Genomic DNA, 20,344 nt, shown 5'->3' with positions numbered 1-20,344 from the left:
GTATGAACCATGTATGTCTTTGTATATGATTATGAGACAGAGGAGAAAAGGTTCTTTTTTATAGAGCATCTCTGTAAAACAGTTAGCCTAAAACAATTAAGCCTTGCCAATGTCATATGCTGGTTATTTAATCTATAATATGAATTTACTTCTATTTTAGCCTATTTAATCTTTAATATTTTATATAGTGAAAATTATGCACCAAATGAACCATTATCTCCAATTTACTGTTCTTCTTCTATCTTCTTTGTTACACTTAAACTACCCAGAGCTAGATAAGTGTTCAACACGAGTAGGTTCCATATGAAGGTAGTGAGTAGGTTCCATATGAAGGTAGTGAGTAGGTTCCATATGAAGGTAGTGTGTAATCTCAGAGTTTAGCAGGCCGTTTGCAGTAAAGGACGGATACCACCAATCAACCTGTGGTTCGGTCTACTTGAATGATCAAAAGATTCAGACTTTGAACATGCCGTTATAAGTGACAATAATATACCCATTGTTACATTAAGCGACAGCAACATACATAGGCTATCCCATGGATAAAGTCTATCCATTTTTTAACCTTTTGAATTTGCATCCTATTATGATCACATTCACACAAGAAAGGCTATTCTATTTGCATTTTTAGGCTGTGGGTGCCAAAAAGAAAACACCCATGGCACCAGTTTAAGCCACAACAGCTAAAAATACCATCATGATGACATTTCTGTTGCTGTTGTGGCTTAAACTGGTGCCGTTTGGACAGAGTTTACAAAAATATACAAATTTTATGACTACATTTTTTTAACTGGATCATTTAAACATCCAACAAAGTAAATGCTAGAGAAAAGAAGCATTTGTGTAATTGGACTAGGCCTACATTTTTGTTCAAATCCTTTGACAAGTTTACTGTATAGTCTCTCAGTCTACGAAAACTGGGGGGAATATGCTTAACTACGTACTTGCTTTAAATATACTTATTTTTTATGCAAAATATAATTGTATATGATTTTTTTTTCTCTCTAAAATGAGGCTGGTACAAACCTTTCCTATCTATGCATCAAATTCACACAACATACACGAGGGGGCGGTACATGATGATGATATACATACATGCGTCCCCACGTGCGCTCCTTTATGTGTCTCATTAGTGCGCATGCGCGGAGTCGTGACCGCGCACTTGTGTGAGACGTTTGAAACTTCTCGCCGGTGATTAGCACAGCACTGCAACCTACAGCTAACGGTAAGAGCCTTTATATCTTCTCATTATTAATAAATCCATTCTCTATCATCTTCTAGGCGTTATTAAACAGTGAGATACTGAATTATCTTGTATGAATGTAAACGCACGCAGCGCGCGCTGTTGAAGTGAGCTCGAGAGTTAGCTCGTGAACTAACCACATCACGGATTACTTTACAGAGCGGAGTTTTCCGCCTTTCTTTTATTAAATAAACCCCGTTTAACGGTTTCTTCAGCGTTCTGCATGTTAAATAGAAAATGCTGAAACGCAGTTTACTTTGACTATTAGGATGACTAGCATTTTTAGTATGCTAACAGCTTTAGCACGTGAATCATGGCCCGAGTTTCTATCTTTAAACTCTTTCAGAAACATCCAAACTGATACAGTGGTCACCATAAACCAGCAGTCGCTCACACACAGATCATAATTTAGTGTTTATTCATAAATTCTAGTGAGATACCTGTCAGGCCGTGAGAGTGAGCTTCGGTCAGAGCAGGCCAAGGATGTGTGTTGCCATCTGTCAAGATTATAAATATCAATAGTTTTCACTATCAAGATACGCGATATGCAAATATACTTTTAATGCAGGTCTTTAATTTGTCAGATAAATAACGTTCAAATAACGTTACATCCGTTTACTTCATCAGCAGAGTGTTCTGTTCTCTGAATGACATGGTTTTAATAAGGGTTATTATGGTGATTCAGCTAGCCTATACGGAAAGTCCTTTGCCGTGGTTGAATATGTTCTATACTTTTGGAAGGTTTATTGTGAGTTATTAAAGATTATCTCTAACTTTACTGCATCAGTTCTCATAGATGGTGTTTTTATTTCTGTAGCAATCATGGAGCTCAATGATGCAAATCTCCAAACCCTGACTGAGTATCTGCAGAAAACACTAAGCCCTGACCCAGCTGTGAGACGGCCAGGTAACATTCACATTTCAGATTTTTCAAAAATCTATATCGAATTTACTTTCGATTTGACCATGAGAACGTATGTTTGCTGGGCTCAACGCTAAGGATTTTTTTCTACTGGGTCAATGCATCAGGTTTTTGTACTTGCCCTGCCACAAAAAGTTATTATTTTTGTTGTTTTGTATCATTGACCCATTTAAGCCTGTATTTAATACATATGGTTATGATGACACCATATTTTTAGATCCCTGGGAATTTTCACAATTCTCAGTTCCATGGTCAATACTAGATAGTTAGCCTAATATAAAGTAAAAACATGACTAAAGACAAGTTAGCATTCAGTAATAATAAAGAACAAAGAAACAAATTGGAAGCAATAGAACAGAAATGTATTAAACAGTGTTTTTCAGGTAGGTCTTCAGGTATAATGTTCAGGTACAGTAAATGATGAAATATAAAATAAAACTGCGTAGTTTTCACTGTATATAATATAAATGGATCCTTATTAAAGCCGATTGACGTCCTAATGCACAGATCTAAAATCCTGGCATACATAGTTGTGGGTGTACATGAATACTTGCCAGGATGCCGTTTTGCAGATGATAGCCTAAGCTTTCGTGACGACGCAGCCATTGACTATTCTGTCAGCTGTCCCGAGCATAGCCCTGATTCGTGATGCATGTAGATGAAGAGGTGGGTTACCAGGTGAAGGAATTAATAATGTTTTCTTGTTTGTTTTCATTGGCTTCACCATCTTTAGCTGAGAAATTTCTTGAATCAGTGGAGGGAAACCAGAACTACCCCATTTTACTGCTCACAGTACTAGAGAAGTCCCAAGAAGATGTCATCCGTGTGTGTTCGGCCGTCACCTTCAAGAACTACATCAAGAGGAACTGGCGCATAGTGAGTATCCTGGTAAATATTACTACAGCAGTCTGATGTGTGATAGGTGGATGTTTAATGTGGATGTGTGAATGTTCTCTTCAGGTTGAGGATGAACCAAACAAAATCTCGGATCCTGATCGGACTGCTATCAAAGCCAACATTGTAAATTTGATGCTGACCAGCCCAGAGCAAATACAAAAACAGGTACCCATTTCAGATAACCTACGAGAAGCAGTGATTAGAATAAAGTTGCTTTACCTACATTAGGGATGGGCATGATTAATCGACGATCGATAATTGATCGTTAAGAATTTCGTCGATCACGTTTATTTGTTATCGATTAAACTAATGCAGGTTGCGTTGCGTAGTGTGAGTCTTGAAGCAATGGAATTAATTTTAGCGCGGAGGTACCTGTGCATCCCGGCAACGTCAGTCCCCTCAGAGCGGGTGTTTTCGGCGGCTGGACTGGCTGTCACCAGGTTGCGGTCGCGTCTGATCCCAGATCATGTCAACATGCTTATCTTTCTCAACAGAAATCAGTAGACTGGTTCAGAAGTTCTATGGGAGCTTCATGCGTTTTCTCAGATCGGATAGCTATCTGATTTATCAAAACGATTCCATTTACACCTGGTCACATAAATGTGTTTTTGCAAAACGGATATAAATCCGATCTGGAATTCCCGCGCTATATGCATATTTAAATTGTTGCACGTCATCGAAAGCAACTGATATGAGCTGCATTTTATTGATCATCAGCGAAAATTTCTAAATCAAAGACCGCAACAAGATATTGCGGCAACAGCCCTGGTAAGATCATTTCGGTTCTTTACTTTTAATGAAGATGATTGTGTGTTGATGAATGACTTTCACTTTGATTTGCGATAGTTTGCACGTTGGCTTGATGAATAGATGCTCATCTGTGGTGATGCGTGTTGAAGTAGCGTCGTCATATCTGGATATAACATGACATATAGCCTATAACATGCTCTCACGTTTATTTCTTATCATTTTTGGGATAAGTCAAATTTACATATGTGGTTTCAACAACCAGATGCATTTACTCTTGTCCAGTTTCGTCTGGAATGCGTCTCAGATATAAAGTATAAAGTGGTTTGAGCGATCGGATTTAAATCCGTCTCGAATGCGTTTCGGAGGGCATTTAGATTTGGTCTTTTCACGAGCGGATAGCTATCCGATCACAGAAAACGGATGAAGTGGCCATGGGTCTCTGTTTAAGAACGCCGGCTCGCAGCTGCAGGTTCCGCTGGTTTAGAGCACCGCAGGAATCTTCAAGTCTACCGAACGTCCAGTTTCACTGCCACAAGTTGATCTTCTTGTAATAAAGATCTCATCGAGGACAAACAAACTGTATTTTTGTATTTTCATTGCATTTTTAATTTATAAAAAGTTAAAGAAATAATGAATTTCAATATAAAAATATTAATGATTAATCGATAGTCGATCGTTAATTCTCCCGACGATCGACTAAGAAAATTTAATCGAATGCCCATCCCTAACCTACATACTTCTGCAGTTATTCTTCTGTTATCTGGAATAAGTCGGCAGCACTGGCTGTAAAATCCACATTACTGGGTTTTTAATAAACCATATTGTTGTAGTCTCTAGAGCAGTGGTTCTCAACCAGGGGACCGGGGCAAACGTCAAGGGGTTCTCAAGATTATGACTCTATTAATATCAGCTGGTTGACAGCTGTTTATGAACAAACACCGTTTTAGATCGACACTGTAATACTGTATACGATTTCCATTTGACGTAAAAATTGCTAGAGTGCCTTCTGTGTGAACGCAAACACGTCCCGGGATCGATGCTGAGATGGGGACCTAGTAACATTGCCGGGATCAGTCCCGAAACACGCCCAGTGTGAACAAAAGCCAGGACCAATGCCGTAAAAGGGTATTTTGTTTCTCTTAGAAGAAAGTTTGTGTTCGTCATCAACAAAGAAAGAATGAAAAATGTCTGCAAACTAGAATGAAGCAGAGACCAGGAGCTCCTTACTATCCGCACTGAAGCTGAGATAGTTCGGCAGCTTTGTGGAACGGTACGTGATGCGTCAGTGTACGACCGAATCCGGGAAAAAATGGATCGTGGTTTCTCGAGATCGAAAGCGCAGATCATTAGTCAGGGATGTGATTTTTCCGGATTTTCCGACCTGAAAATGTGACCTACGTGAATCATGCAGATCTGTTAAAAAAAAGGGAGGGAGGGATGGGGCATCTCACAGCGCAACAGTGTGTACCTCTGTCGCTCTCGCGCTACAGTGGTATCTGACAAGAACATTGCCGGATTGGATGATCTGGGTAACGTTATGTATTATTGCTTGTGACTTGGGTCTGAGAGCATCTGATTATAATTTCACAAAGTCATCTGAAGCCATTCCATAGCTTAATGTGAGGGACAGAAGTCTATTTACATCATTAAATTAAAGTTTACGGAAATTCGTTTTCCCTCCTCTGCGGCTGTCAATCATTCTCCGTTCAGTATTCAAACAGCACGCGCGCCTCGTCCGGTTACAGCAGGATGCACGGTAAAACTCTCTCCGATGTGCGCAAGTGCGCATTTAAAAGTTCACATTATAATGTCGGCCGGTAGTAAATGTGCTTTAGAAATAAACGGAACTTGAACTTGATAATGTGAATATATCATATTCACATTATAATGTGAACTTTTAAATGCGCACTTGTGCAGCGCTGCACAGTGACTCCATGTTGCTTTGAGCACATCATTCTGCACCCGCGATGCGCATACGCGCTTTGTGCGCTCTGTTTTGAAGCGTTTCATATTATCATGGTTTTGCGCACTGAAAGATTATTAAAAGCCTATATTTTTTATACCTAGCCTGCACAATACATTTAAAATAAGCATAATTTAATTGTATATTATTTCTGTGTAGTGTAGGCTATATAAATATATACACTTCTGAATTCTTGACATTCATATAAAATGTTTAAATGTATGATTGCCTGATTTAAATTTATAAGAGTACTAATAGTAATTTGTTTTTATTAACATGTTTAGATTTTATCAAATTACTGTGCAGATGTTCTCAAGAATTACTTTTTGCTGCTGATTTATACATTCACTAAGTTTAATAAAAATACATAATACATTTATGTAATATTTAAAGGTGTTAACTGTAATCTTATACTGCAAAATGATAACTTACAAAGGATTAAATTCATCACAATTATGTAAGTATCAGGCGCATATTCCAAAAGAAACGTGTAGAGGCTCTAAAAAAGCTTGCTACAAAGGCTAAAGAGTCATACAAAAATGTAGGCCTTCTTTTGACATGAAAATTTGCATGTTGCACATTTAGCTGTTAAAGTTGGGTAAAATGTAAATCAAAAATAAGTTAAAATATATTTTTTTGTCATGGTTGTTGTTATAGAGAGAGGTGGTGATGGAGCAGTGGACAAGACACTTGCTTTTGATTCCCACTGTTACACATCCACCAAATAAGTTGTTATGTGTGATACTCATGACATAAGTTGGATGTTGCACATTAAGCAGTTTAAGTTTGGTTTAAAAAAAAATGTAAAAAGATATATTTTATTTTTTTAATTCAAATAAGTTGTTGTCATGTGTCATAAAAAGTTGGATGTTGCACATTTAGCAGTATAAGTTTGGTAAAAATATATATATTTTTTAAAATTCAAATAAGTTATTGTCATTGTTGTTATAATTATTATTACTACTATTATTATATGTTGATGGCGCAGTGGATTAGACACTTGCCTTTGATTTCCACTGCGACACATCCACCAAATAAGTTGTCATTTGTCATACTGTACAAAAAAAGTTTCATGTTGCACATGCTGTAACATAGCTGTAAAATAAATTAATGTATTTTTTTGTTCAAATAAGTTGTTATGGGTCCTGCTTTACTATCCATATAGATCCGCCACCAGTTTGATCGGCGGGTGGGGGGGGTGGGGTCTCAGTATATTTTCCTGCTTTTTTGTCCTTAGCCAATCACATGCCTGATTAGTCAATTTAAGACGCTGCGTAAAAAAATCCACCAAGTGCACGACTACAATGGAAAGAGCGATAGTGGAAGATTAGACTGGCCTTTCTACAACACATCCTGACGTCACATGTCTTTACGGGATGTGTGTGAATGCACTCACAGATTCCGGAAAATCACTGGCAGTGTGAATGAACCAAAATCAAACGATCCCGTGACACATTCTGTACATTCTGACGTTGTAGAGAGTGATGCATAAAACACATTCTGAATCATTTTCTGGTTCAATACAATACAATTTTATTTGTATAGAACATTTAAAAACAACTGGTGTTGACCAAAGTGCTTTACAAAAGCCAAGGAAACAAACAATAAGATAGAAAACACATAAAAACAGTAAAGCAAAGTGAAGAACAATAAAAATGGAAAACCTATTAACTAAGGTAAAAAAAAGAGTTTCTGGTTCAAATATATGGCTGAATTAAACCAATATTTCCACTTGCCATCATGCAGTGTTTACGACAGTAAAGTTGACCAAGTGGATCAGCTATTCTGAGCTGGTGTGATTCAGTGGAGGCAGGGCTCATTTGCATATTCATGGATCCACGTATACTAAATGAAGCAAGGGTGTGGTGTTACATTCAAGCTATTTTAAAACATGAATAAAAAAATTTCACTGGGAAAAAAGCGTTTAAATATTTCATTTTGGTGATCAAAGATGAGTTTTAAGGGATACAATTATTGATTACAGGGGGACTTTAATTTTTTCATACGCGTGCACACAAGTGTCAGCGACTTTCGCAATTTTCTCCACTGTACATTAGGGGTGTAACAATACACTCGTCACAATTCGATACAAATCGATCGCAATATTTTAAGCCAAAATTTTTTTTTGTTTTTTTTTTATTAAAATATTTTAATAATTTAAAATAATTTCTTTGGTTATATCTTGCACAGACAAGTGTAAGATATAACCAAAAAGATAAGAGTATGTAGAGACTCTGTGTTCTCTATGTCCCGCCTTAATGCACTGTACATATAAGAATAAACCATCTAAAACGCTTTGAATAATCATACTACTAAAACTTTGAGGACTGCCGTTGTGGCAGCGCGTATGCTCTTCAGATGATCAATGCAGTCAATCACAGTTCTGATCGCAAGAAAGCATGTCAAAATGACTATTCCCAAACTAACTTAATGGTTTGTTCATTCCAAAAAAATATTCTGCGTTTACTCACTCTCGTGCTGTTTTTGTGCGTCATGCATGCATTTGAACGTCCGTGTTTACTACAGTATGCACGTATTTGTAAATCTGTTCATCATATAAAGCTATCATGTCTCTTCAGAAGATTTGGACTAGCCCGCAATCGATTGATTATTTTTACGATGTCTTTTTGGCATTTTTTGGATCTTTTAAGTTTTATAGAAATTACTTTGAATGGAGGGACAGAAATGTCTCAGATTTCATTAAAATATCTTCATTTTCTTAATATCATTAATACTGAATGTAAAGCCTAGCCTTAATTGTCGTGGACCGCGGGAGTCAAAAGTTTTGAGTACCACTGCCTCTGGGAACTGGGTTGGGAAACACTGCTGATCTGCTGATGTAAATGGACTTGTAGCAAGAAGCAGTAAATATGACTTGTTTTCCCTTCTGCAGCTGAGTGATGCGATCAGCATCATCGGGCGAGAGGACTTTCCTCAGAAATGGCCGGATCTCTTGACTGAGATGGTGAACCGTTTTCAGAGCGGAGACTTCCACATCATCAACGGAATTCTTCGCACGGCGCATTCCCTTTTTAAAAGGTATTTGAGACGCACAGGAATAAGATGAATGCAACGTTGTAGTCCTTTTACCTAATGTGGTGTTTTAATCTTCAGTGAATCATGTACGTTTTTAAACTTGACTTTTACTTAAGTTTGTTGTATCCAAAATTTTGTCCATTCTCTTGTTGTCTAACAGATACCGCCATGAGTTTAAGTCCAATGAGCTGTGGTCCGAGATCAAGCTAGTACTGGACACTTTTGCACAGCCTCTCACTGAACTTTTCAAGGTGAAGTCAATGAGCTGTCGTAATCTTGTGATTACTAATTTCTACATATGCTATAATCATTACAACATGTGTGACATGGAAATTCAAATGTCATTTGTTTTTTTCTTTTAGGCTACAATTGATTTGTGTCAAACTCATGCAACAGATATCAACGCCCTGAAAGTGCTCTTCTCTTCTCTAACGCTTATTTCAAAACTTTTCTACAGCCTTAACTTCCAAGTAAGTCTGCACTCATTCCTCTCATGACACCTTTTTTCACTTTATATATTCTTTGTCTGTTTTTGCAAGTAACATCTCTTTTCTTTTTCTTTTTTTTCAGGATCTTCCAGAGTTCTTCGAGGATAACATGGAGACTTGGATGACAAATTTTCATAACTTATTGACCTTGGATAACAAGTTGTTGCAAACAGATGTGAGTTTGTGTTAAAATTTGACTACAGTTGCTTAGGAGTGCTCATAAATCAGATTTCTTTAACACAGACTTCAAATACACAAAATTAAGAAAATAAAATGTAAGTTTTGCTGTAGGATGAGGAGGAGGCTGGTCTGTTGGAGTTGTTGAAATCTCAAATCTGTGATAACGCTGCACTTTACGCTCAAAAATACGACGAAGAGTTCCAGCCCTACTTGCCCCGCTTCGTCACCGCTATCTGGAACCTGCTGGTCACAACAGGTCAGGAGGTCAAATATGACTTGGTAAGTGGATTGTATTTAAAGTTTCAAGACTTTAAAATAATGTCTGCCACTAGATTATTTTTAGTGTTCATAGTGCTGTTAGTTTTCTCTTAATAGTGCCTGATAATATTGTGTGTGTTGTAGCTTGTGAGCAATGCTATCCAGTTTTTGGCATCAGTGTGTGAGCGGCCGCACTATAAACATCTCTTTGAAGATCAGAATGTTCTCACCAGTATCTGTGAGAAAGTCATCGTTCCCAACATGGAGTTCAGAAGTAAGGAGTTCAATTTATTATGTCAAGGTCTTCTATGTCAGTAGTTAACAAAGAAGCCAGCTAATGAGATGTACAAGTAATTCAGAAGGATTTTTACATGTGTAAATTGATTTTTGTATGTGAATAGGTGCAGATGAAGAGGCTTTTGAAGATAACTCAGAGGAGTACATCATCAGAGACCTTGAAGGCTCAGGTGTGTTGATGCTACGCTATATTGTTCAGGCACTTGGCTTCCCTGATGTGTGTAGTAAATGATGCCTTCTGTCCTCAGACATCGACACAAGGCGTAGAGCAGCCTGTGATTTGGTGCGAGGCCTCTGTAAATTTTTCGAGGGCCCGGTGACAGGCATCTTCTCTGGCTATGTGAGCTCCATGCTGGCAGAGTATGCCAAGAACCCTGGTGTGAACTGGAAGCACAAAGATGCCGCTATCTACCTGGTGACATCTCTGGCCTCCAAAGCTCAGACACAGAAGGTGAGATGCTATAGATGGTGTTTTGATCAAGTTGGCTTTAGCGAGCGATCAACCGATATAGAATTATTCTTTTTTATTACCAATTATTTGCATGTTTATGTGCCTGATAACCGATATATAGAACCGATATTTGTTTTATTTCTGTTTTTGACAACAGCACTGAACTGAACAGACTGTTTAACACTTTTTAAATTTCACTCCCTCCTTACATGCAAAACAAAACACACTTCAACAACAATAAACAGTCTGAAAGAGTGCAAAAAATAAATAGAACTATATATATACTGCACTGTAACTAAATTGTCTTTTTTAAAATAAAATCTTTGATTAGGTAAACAAACAGGTAATGAATATAGCATGTAAAATAATTCTAACAAATTAAAAGCATAAAAAAAAATGCCTGAATACAAAAAAAAAAACATTACTGCTGTTGCATCTTTCTATTTACAACAACAGCCTATTAACAACAGGCAAAATATATTTACAGTCTAATGTTTTCAAACGGAGATCATAAATGACTGGGAGTCTATAAACTCCCCATAAATATAAGCATTCGTTTTAAACTACAATTTTAAAAGGTTTGTGTTGTTTGATAGGTTAAAGAGTGAAGAGAATGGAACATGCTGGAATACGCAGACAACATTGTCAGAAAAAATAAACAAAACAGCGAATACATCACAATTACGGAGTCCATCTCATCTGGCATGTTATCAGAATTATTAATGTTTTTGTCGGTCTAGATTTTACACAGAACGTCTCTCGCGGAGATAATAATTAATTTCCACAGAGCTGTAATTATTTTGATGTTTGTGATCAAATGATGAACAGACAACAGAGAGAGATTTAAATTCAGCGCTTTTATTTCCAACATTCATGTAAAGTTACGTCTTTATTGGGACATGACTTGACGGATTATGTGACTCCTTGAGTTCATCTAAATTTTTTAGTGGCAAGTTTAAACTACATAAGCAGTTATGTAACATCTCATTTGTGCATTAATGGCTAATATGTTAAATAAAGTTGATTGATTAAGGGATGCAAATTATTTGACCTTTGAACACCATTGTTGAATCATCTCCCCTCAGGCACGCAGTTCTTTAAAGGCGGTCTTGTGTGCAATTCCATTTATCTGTGAATCTGATCTTAAAAAACGATACCCGATAATAAGAAAATGCTAAAATATCGGGAAAAGGATATATACAGTGAGGAAAATAAGCATTTGAACACCCTGCTATTTTGCAAGTTCTCCCACTTGGAAATCATGGAGGGGTCTGAAATTGTCATCGTAGGTGCATGTCCACTGTGAGAGACATAATCTTAAAAAAAAAATCCAGAAATCACAGTATATGATTTTTTAACTATTTATTTGTATGATACAGCTGCAAATAAGTATTTGAACACCTGTCTATCAGCTAGAATTCTGACCCTCAAAGACCTGTTAGTCTGCCTTTAAAATGTCCACCTCCACTCCATTTATTATCCTAAATTAGATGCACCTGTTTGAGGTCGTTAGCTGCATAAAGACACCTGTCCACCCCATATAATCAGTAAGAATCCAACTACTAACATGGCCAAGACCAAAGAGCTGTCCAAAGACACTAGAGACAAAATTGTACACCTCCACAAGGCTGGAAAGGGCTACGGGGAAATTGCCAAGCAGCTTGGTGAAAAAAGGTCCACTGTTGGAGCAATCATTAGAAAATGGAAGAAGCTAAACATGACTGTCAATCTCCCTCGGACTGGGGCTCCATGCAAGATCTCACCTCGTGGGGTCCCAATGATCCTAAGAAAGGTGAGAAATCAGCCCAGAACTACACGAGAGGAGCTGGTCAATGACCTGAAAAGAGCTGGGACCACCGTTTCCAAGGTTACTGTTGGTAATAGACTAAGACGTCATGGTTTGAAATCATGCATGTCAACCAGCACGTCAAGGCCCGTCTTAAGTTTGCCAATGACCATTTGGATGATCCAGAGGAGTCATGGGAGAAAGTCATGTGGTCAGATGAGACCAAAATATAACTTTTTGGTCATAATTCCACTAAACGTGTTTGGAGGAAGAAGAACGAGTAACATCCCAAGAACACCATTCCTACTGTGAAGCATGGGGGTGGTAGCATCATGCTTTGGGGGTGTTTTTCTGCACATGGGACAGGGCGACTGCACTGTATTAAGGAGAGGATGACCGGGGCCATGTATTGCGAGATTTTGGGGAACAACCTCCTTCCCTCAGTTAGAGCATTGAAGATGGGTCGAGGCTGGGTCTTCCAACATGACAATGATCCGAAGCACACAGCCAGGATAACCAAGGAGTGGCTCTGTTAGAAGCATATCAAGGTTCTGGCGTAGCCTAGCCAGTCTCCAGACCTAAACCCAATAGAGAATCTTTGGAGGGAGCTCAAACTCCGTGTTTCTCAGCGACAGCCCAGAAACCTGACTGATCTAGAGAAGATCTGTGTGGAGGAGTGGGCCAAAATCCCTCCTGCAGTGTGTGCAAACCTGGTGAAAAACTACAGGAAACATTTGACCTCTGTAATTGCAAACAAAGGCTACTGTACCAAATATTAACATTGATTTTCTCAGGTGTTCAAATATTTATTTGCAGCTGTATCATACAAATAAATAGTTAAAAAAATCATACATTGTGATTTCTGGATTTTTTTTTTTTAGATTATGTCTCTCACAGTGGACATGCACCTACGATGACAATTTCAGACCCCTCCATGATTTCTAAGTGGGAGAACTTGCAAAATAGCAGGGTGTTCAAATGCTTATTTTCCTCACTGTAGGTCTATCTCTAGCTGTTTTACTTGGATTAAATAATTACTCTTAATTTCCCCTCCAGTGTTGCAGGTGTTCAAAGCAGCTTCATCATTTTGCTTATGACTTACTTAATGCAAACTGTAGTTTAGCATATTTTATAAGTACAACTTTCACAGTGCTCACACTTTTGTCACAAATACTGGTCTCACTTTTTTTATTTTATTTTTTATTCTCAATTTATCAGGAATTGTGCAGCTCTGTTGACCGTTATAGGCCACACAGAAAAGTTTGTCAGTCAATGCTGATAATTAAAAGTTGCCAAATATCAGCTGATATATCGACCATGGTGATTTATCTCTTGACCACTTGTCACAAAGAGCTGCAAAGCATTGGTAATGAATCAGGGGAATTAAGAGGCTTACATGTGTTGTCTCGCACCTTAGTATGACTTTTTAGAAAACAAGCTATAAAAATTCTATTTGCTTGGCAGTCCGATTTTTGGAGCCAGTTTCAAGAATATTTTGCATCTGATTTCTTTTTGTTTGTGAACTGTTTGTCTGAGGTACAGTCTTACAAACTTTCACTTCTGTTTTACAGCATGGAATAACACAAGCCAATGAGTTGGTGAACCTGTCTGAATTCTTTGTCAACCACATTCTAGTAGACTTGAAGTCTCCCAACGGTAATTGACGTCTCATTTAACTTTTCTAGGGCTGTAATCAACCAAAGAAAATCTTGGTCGACTGAAGTCCTGAAATTTTCGACTAAAAGTGACATTAGGGAAAAAAAAGTTAAATTAATTAGCTGCACACTGTGCGCAGTACTTGGTAGCCTTGTTGTCCGCCTAAATTAATTATAAATAAACATAAAAAACGAGTAGGCTCTTTGCAGTATATTAAATCGTTTTTGACCTAATTATTGTGCACTGAAATGAGTCTGACACACGAGTCTGTCGGCTCTGACAGCGTTGCATCACGTGCATCTGCGCGCAATATCATAGCCTATGATTTCCGAAACTAGTACTATGTTGTCAACTAGTGATATCATCACAAGAACTTTTGAGGAATATGCAACATAATTTAGACAATTGTTTTTGTCATATGTATTATAATAACTGACAGACACTATCATTTCATTGCAGCTCGCACAGAGCGAGGCTGAACATAGGAGCTCAGCTTCGTGGCTGAGACACGAATAGACTATTAACTTAAAGCTTTTACTCTTAAACACAAAAGGCACGTCCACTATAATAAAAAAATTATGTTTATTAAACAAACCAGATCAAGTAATAATATTCAGCAAACCTTAGTAGCCTACTTTCTTCAATCTGTCTCTCTTCTCCAGTGGGTTGGGCTAATCCAAAAGAAGTGAAAACAAGGGGGGTGTTCTGAAGACAGACTGTTACCTGTGAAACAGGGGTGCACTGAAAACACCCCCATTAGTAATTAGTGCTTTCCACCTGATGAAATGAACGCGGCAAAACCATAGACTGTAAAAAAAAATAGGTAAAAACTGATGAAATGAACGCGGCAAAACTAATGAAATGAACGCGGCAAAAAATCGACGAATCAGAATTTTGGTCGAGCCAGAACGTATCGACCAAATAATCGACTGGGAGATTACAGCTCTAAACTTTTCAGACAAATTATTTATTTCATATACTTGTGTATATATTATACTGGAACTGCTGTGGGATGGTATTGCTTCGAATGAGTTGTTTTCTTCTTCATCCCCTCAGTGAACGAGTTCCCAGTTTTGAAAGCAGATGCCATCAAGTATGTTATGACCTTCAGAAGTCAGGTAAGTACTTTCTTTTCCATTACGTTGTGTGCTTTCCGTTACACAAGTGTCCTTCGTTGTGTGTGATGGTGTGTCTTCTGTCTGTCCTCCAGCTCCCTAAAGAGCAGCTGTTGGAGGCGGTTCCTCTCCTGGTGTCCCACCTGCAGGCAGAAAGCATCGTTCAGCACACCTACGCTGCACATGCTCTCGAGAGACTCTTCACCATGAGAGGAGCCAACAACTCCACCCTGTGAGTTTATACACTACATGAGAAGAGTGGTCATGCTCTGAATTTTGTGTCATTGTTTTTTGTTCTAAACTAATCCTGTTTTTCAGCATCACACCTACTGAAATGGCACCGTTCACAGAGCAGTTACTCAATCATCTGTTCAAAGCTTTAGCAATCCCTGGCTCATCTGAGAACGAGTACATCATGAAAGGTAATTGGCTGTTTAATTTTCACAGACCATATTTGTCAACTTTATTTTGTTTACTTTAATATTCTCCTATTTACTCCTTGACCTTTTCTGTTTGCCACCTCTCCAGCCATCATGAGGAGTTTCTCCCTCTTGCAGGACGCCATTGTGCCCTACATCCCCACTCTCATTGGCCAGCTCACCCACAAGCTCCTCCTTGTCAGCAAGGTAAGCCAGTCAATAAATCTGCTGTCCTCAAAAGGGGGCTTTAATTCAGGTTTGTGTCTAGTCAATGTGGTCCTTGTCTCAATCCATGGCATTGGATTCACTGGCAGGACACACAGAAATATCCGTCCTTTAAAGGGGACATTTCCCAAGCCGGACTTGATCCTAAAGGCAGGACGGAACACCTCCATGCAGATGTTTCATACACAGGGTGTGTTCAGCATGGCACACTACCATACTTATCAGCATACTGTTTTACTTGTAGTATTTGTGAAGCATGTAAATTATCAGAGAATAGCCACTCACTAAATAAAACGTGTAATATAGTGAGCTCATTTGCCAAATTTAAGACTTAATTTAATCATTTAAATAAACTGCTTTATGTAGTAAGCAATAAATATTTTATATATGTACTTTTTTCCCCTCTCCATTTTAAACAGCCACAACATTAAATGCTTTTTGGATATTTGGGCACCCTGTTGAAAGATGACTCTTTATTATTATTTTTTTCTCTCTACAGAATCCCAGTAAGCCACATTTCAACCATTACCTGTTTGAGTCACTGTGCCTGTCCATCAGGGTCACGTGCAAGGCCAATCCAGACACCGTGAGCAGCTTTGAGGAGGCCCTGTTTCCGGTGTTTACCGAGATCCTCCAGAATGATGTACAGGGTGCGTTACACTACTATAAAGTTGTTCAACTCTTAAACCTGTTTTCACACAATTGTGTGGTGACTTTATGCCTTCTTGGTTTCCTTTCTGTGAACTTGGTTTTGGAGTGTGTCACAAAAATCCACTTTAATTTAATCCAAATTTAACAATCTTCTCGATCAATGGACAGTAATCGGTTAAGGAACTTTGGTTGTCGGTTGGGTGGAAAACAAACAAAATGAACATCCCTAGTAAGAGCAGTGATCTATATAATGTGTTTCCTGCACTTAACCTCTTGATGATGAATGTATAGTTTGAGGACACAGTCCTTAAGCCATGTTTATGAGCCCTCCCTCTTGTGTCCCCTGGTCCTGCAGAGTTTGTGCCGTACGTCTTCCAGGTGATGTCTCTGTTGCTAGAGATCCACTCCAACTCCATTCCCTCCTCCTACATGGCTCTGTTTCCTCACCTCCTGCAGCCCATCCTGTGGGAACGCACCGGAAACATCCCTCCACTCGTCCGGCTGCTGCAGGCCTACCTGGAGAAAGGAGCCGCCACCATCGCCAGCACAGCCGCTGACAAGATTGTGAGTGTTTTTGCTTGACTAATACCCATAATGCAGTTTGCCTCACTTGAATACCCTCCCATTAAAATTATTTTACTCCTCCAGCCTGGTCTTCTTGGAGTGTTCCAGAAACTCATCGCATCCAAGGCTAATGACCATCAAGGCTTCTATCTGCTCAACAGTATAGTGGAGCACATGCCTCCGTAAGCGATGCATTATGAGGACACATGAATAAAAAACGTTGACATGTTTCTGTGCTCTATTAATTTTTTTGTTCTGTTTGTATGCAGAGATTCCATCACCCAGTACAGGAAACAGATCTTTATTCTGCTCTTTCAGAGGCTCCAGAGCTCCAAAACAACTAAATTTGTTAAGAGTGAGTGATTTCGGTCATTTCTGATGGTAGTTTACTACACTACAACACTACAGATAACTATACTGAACCATCACTCTTTTCCTCTTCACAGGTTTCCTCGTCTTTATCAACCTTTATTCTGTGAAATATGGTGCCATTGCATTGCAGGAGATATTTGATAGCATCCAGCCAAAGTAAGTTGCTTTGTTATTGTAAATTCATTTTGCAGTGCAGATATTGTGGAAGTATTTTGTTGTGCTTTTGTTTTATTACTGATATTTTCCCAACCAAATATCTTTGAAAAAAGGGCCTTTGTGTGTTTAACTTTTATTAATTTTAAAGCCTTTCTATTTTCCCATCTCCTCAGGATGTTTGGCATGGTTGTGGAGAAGATTGTGATTCCTGAGGTGCAGAAGGTCTCAGGTCCGGTGGAGAAGAAGATCTGTGCTGTGGGCATCACGAAGATCCTCACTGAGTGTCCTGCTATGATGGACACTGAGTACACCAAACTCTGGTAAGATATAACTCAGGCTTGTGTGCCAGCATATGTAAAATGATGAATATATGATGTCAGGGCTCGAAATAAACTTTTTTTATTTGTTAGCACTGGTGCGCTCACCTTCAAAAAGTTAGGAGCACCAGCAACATTTTAGGAGCACTACAATGTGTATATATTAAGATTTATTTTATTAAAAAAAAATTTAAACAATGAGAAATTTGTTGAGAAATGAAAACGGTAGTGATGCACCTTTCATGATTTTTCATGGCTGATTCCTAATTTTTCCATTTTAAACCATGAAGGCGAGTCAGTGGAATCTACAATGCTGATAGTGGTAGGCTATATAGCCTAACTGTCTTAATAGACAGCTTAATAGCCTAACTGTTAGCGATGGTTGCTTTGTCACATCCAGTGTAGACCGCCTCAAGTAACGGTAACTAGATTCCTTTACTGAGGACAAACTTATTTGCCATTGACCCAAACCTGGGTTATGTTCTTTAGGGCTCCTTTGCTTCAGGCTCTTATTGGTCTGTTCGAGTTACCAGAAGATGACAGCATCCCAGATGATGAACATTTCATAGACATAGAGGACACTCCAGGATACCAGACCGCTTTCTCCCAGCTTGCTTTTGCAGGCAAGAAAGAACATGACCCCATCGGAGATGCTGTCAACAATCCCAAAATCCTCCTAGCTCAGTCTTTACACAAACTCTCCACTGCCTGTCCTGGAAGGGTGAGTATCACTCATAAGATGGTTTAGGGATGCTGATGTAAACACTAAAATGACTTCAGAACATGGCAGGAGCATGCTTGTCTCCCCTACCCAGAATACCTGCTAACTGAATGTTGTTTGTGACAGGTGCCCTCCATGTTGAGCACCAGTCTGCCAGCAGAAGCTCTTCAGTACCTGCAGGGCTACCTTCAGGCTGCCACTGTACAGCTGGTGTAGACACACACACACACCCAGACTCCTTATCGCCAAGAAAGGGGATCTCTGACACTCTCAAGACACCCAAACTGAGACGACCAATGGACTCAACATGAGTGGAGACGCACCGCCCAGTGATGCATGGCCACACAGAAGGGGTTTTAAGGGTTTGTTTTAATGGATTCTGTGCAATGAATTGGACCGAGCAAGGAATGATGGTTATGCTTGTGGAGGGTGCTGATCAACTCACTGGGTGGCCTCTGCTCATGTTGGCTTTTCCCCTCATGTGTTAATTTAAGTCCATTCAACATTTTCTCTTTATTGTTTAGTTTGCCGTCTCACCCAACTATTCATTTGTCAGTATTTTGAAATGTCGCCTTTTACAAACATTTATCATCACTTGGGAGTTGCCAGATATTTGGTGGCATCTTTAAAATCAACGGGAAAAGTGTTTTCCGATTGTTCTTTTTCCTGTAGTTTTGAAGATGTTTTTACTGTATAAACGAGTTTTTGCAACGCAGAAAAAAATAACTATAAATGTCCCTTGTTGCATGTAATTTACCATGTTTTGTCTTCATGTCTTAGTTTTGCTGCTCTAGTTAATAAATAAAATGAAGCACTTGTGTAACATGTTGGTCACGTTTGCTTCTGCTTCAGAAAGGTTTATGTGCCGGAGGATCTTACACATGCCGGGGAGCTGAAGACCACAATCACTGTATTGTGCTCAGCTGTTCATTACATCACACACTAAAGCTGATCTACCGTACTTCACAGATCACTGCATTCCAGGAAAGACATGTATTGATTTCCCATAATGCAAAGTCGAGATTTCAGTTAACAAAATGAGTTTGTGTAACATGCTAAATTTACCACTGGTTTATGTAAATTTCTGCTTCATAAAAGCAATATTCTTTAGCCCTTTGATTTAAGGCATGGATTACATTAACTCACGCCACATCACATGCAATCTTTTCACAGGCCTTATACAACATGCACTATAGTAATAACAGTAGATTATGCATATTTTCAAGCAACTAACCCTAAACCAAGCTCTACCTTTAAACCCTATAATAAGTACATGCAGTTAATTAATTTTCCTCATACTTATTTGTGTAATTCCACTATAACACGTGTGACCAACACTAGTCGCTCACTGATTTAATATCCTGCTGTTAGTGCTGTTGTCATGAATCATCCTCATACTTGAATGTGAGTGCCTATTTTAAGCCGTTTTTGTAAATTCCTATTATTTTGAAAATTTGTTACATCAAGTTGCAACAATGTCATATCAAATAATCTAATAAATTGCTGAGATGAATCTGTTTTGAAAGTTAGTTTGATCAGTTAGTTTGTTGTATGAACATATACATAATGTTACAAAACAATGATTTGTTTTTTGGGTCACTTTAGTTTAGGGTCCAAATCTCACTATGAACTATGGCTTTTGTCTCAAACTCCTAATTACTGCTTATTATTAATAGTTAGTAAGGTAAAGTTTAGGTACTGTGTAGGATTAAGGGAAGTAGAATCTGGCCATGCAGAATAAGGCATTAATATGTGCTTTATAAGTATTAATAAACAGCCATTATCCTAGTAATATGCATGCTTATAAGCAACTAGTTAATCGTGAGAATTGGCCCCTAAACTAAAGTGTTGCTGTTTTTTCTGTTTTTTGTACAGAAAAA

The 20,344-nt window shown here is 38.5% G+C and overlaps 1 protein-coding gene across 1 annotated transcript; it reads left to right on the top strand.

Moving 5' to 3' along the window:
• Positions 1-1,111: 1,111 nt before the first annotated feature.
• Positions 1,112-19,287, top strand: cse1l (CSE1 chromosome segregation 1-like (yeast)). Its single transcript, XM_082156394.1, has 25 exons — positions 1,112-1,222; positions 2,058-2,147; positions 2,896-3,038; positions 3,123-3,224; positions 8,666-8,811; positions 8,969-9,059; positions 9,171-9,278; positions 9,379-9,471; positions 9,588-9,755; positions 9,879-10,008; positions 10,136-10,201; positions 10,280-10,482; positions 13,840-13,924; positions 14,981-15,042; positions 15,135-15,271; positions 15,358-15,461; positions 15,568-15,665; positions 16,183-16,333; positions 16,690-16,898; positions 16,983-17,080; positions 17,168-17,253; positions 17,345-17,426; positions 17,600-17,746; positions 18,233-18,464; positions 18,591-19,287. Exons 2-25 carry the CDS (start codon positions 2,063-2,065, stop codon positions 18,678-18,680), a joined length of 2,916 nt encoding a protein of 971 aa, XP_082012520.1. The 5' UTR covers positions 1,112-1,222; positions 2,058-2,062; the 3' UTR covers positions 18,681-19,287.
• Positions 19,288-20,344: the final 1,057 nt, after the last annotated feature.

The sequence above is a fragment of the Leuciscus leuciscus genome (genome assembly GCF_965113295.1).
Source record: "Leuciscus leuciscus genome assembly, chromosome: 23".
Taxonomy (NCBI): Eukaryota; Metazoa; Chordata; class Actinopteri; order Cypriniformes; family Leuciscidae; genus Leuciscus; species Leuciscus leuciscus.
The sequence above is the reverse complement of the archived record's forward strand: the minus strand, read 5'-3'. Positions and strand labels throughout refer to the sequence as shown.

What these genes read in the sequence shown, in the direction of transcription:
- cse1l (XM_082156394.1), top strand. Translation starts at nt 2,063, where the DNA reads ATGGAGCTCAATGATGCAAATCTCCAAACCCTGACTGAGTATCTGCAG. An exon ending in TCAAGAGGAACTGGCGCATA is followed by an intron (nt 3,039 to 3,122) that starts GTGAGTATCCTG and finishes TGTTCTCTTCAG; the next exon opens with GTTGAGGATGAACCAAACAA. An exon ending in AGACTTGAAGTCTCCCAACG is followed by an intron (nt 13,925 to 14,980) that starts GTAATTGACGTC and finishes TCATCCCCTCAG; the next exon opens with TGAACGAGTTCCCAGTTTTG.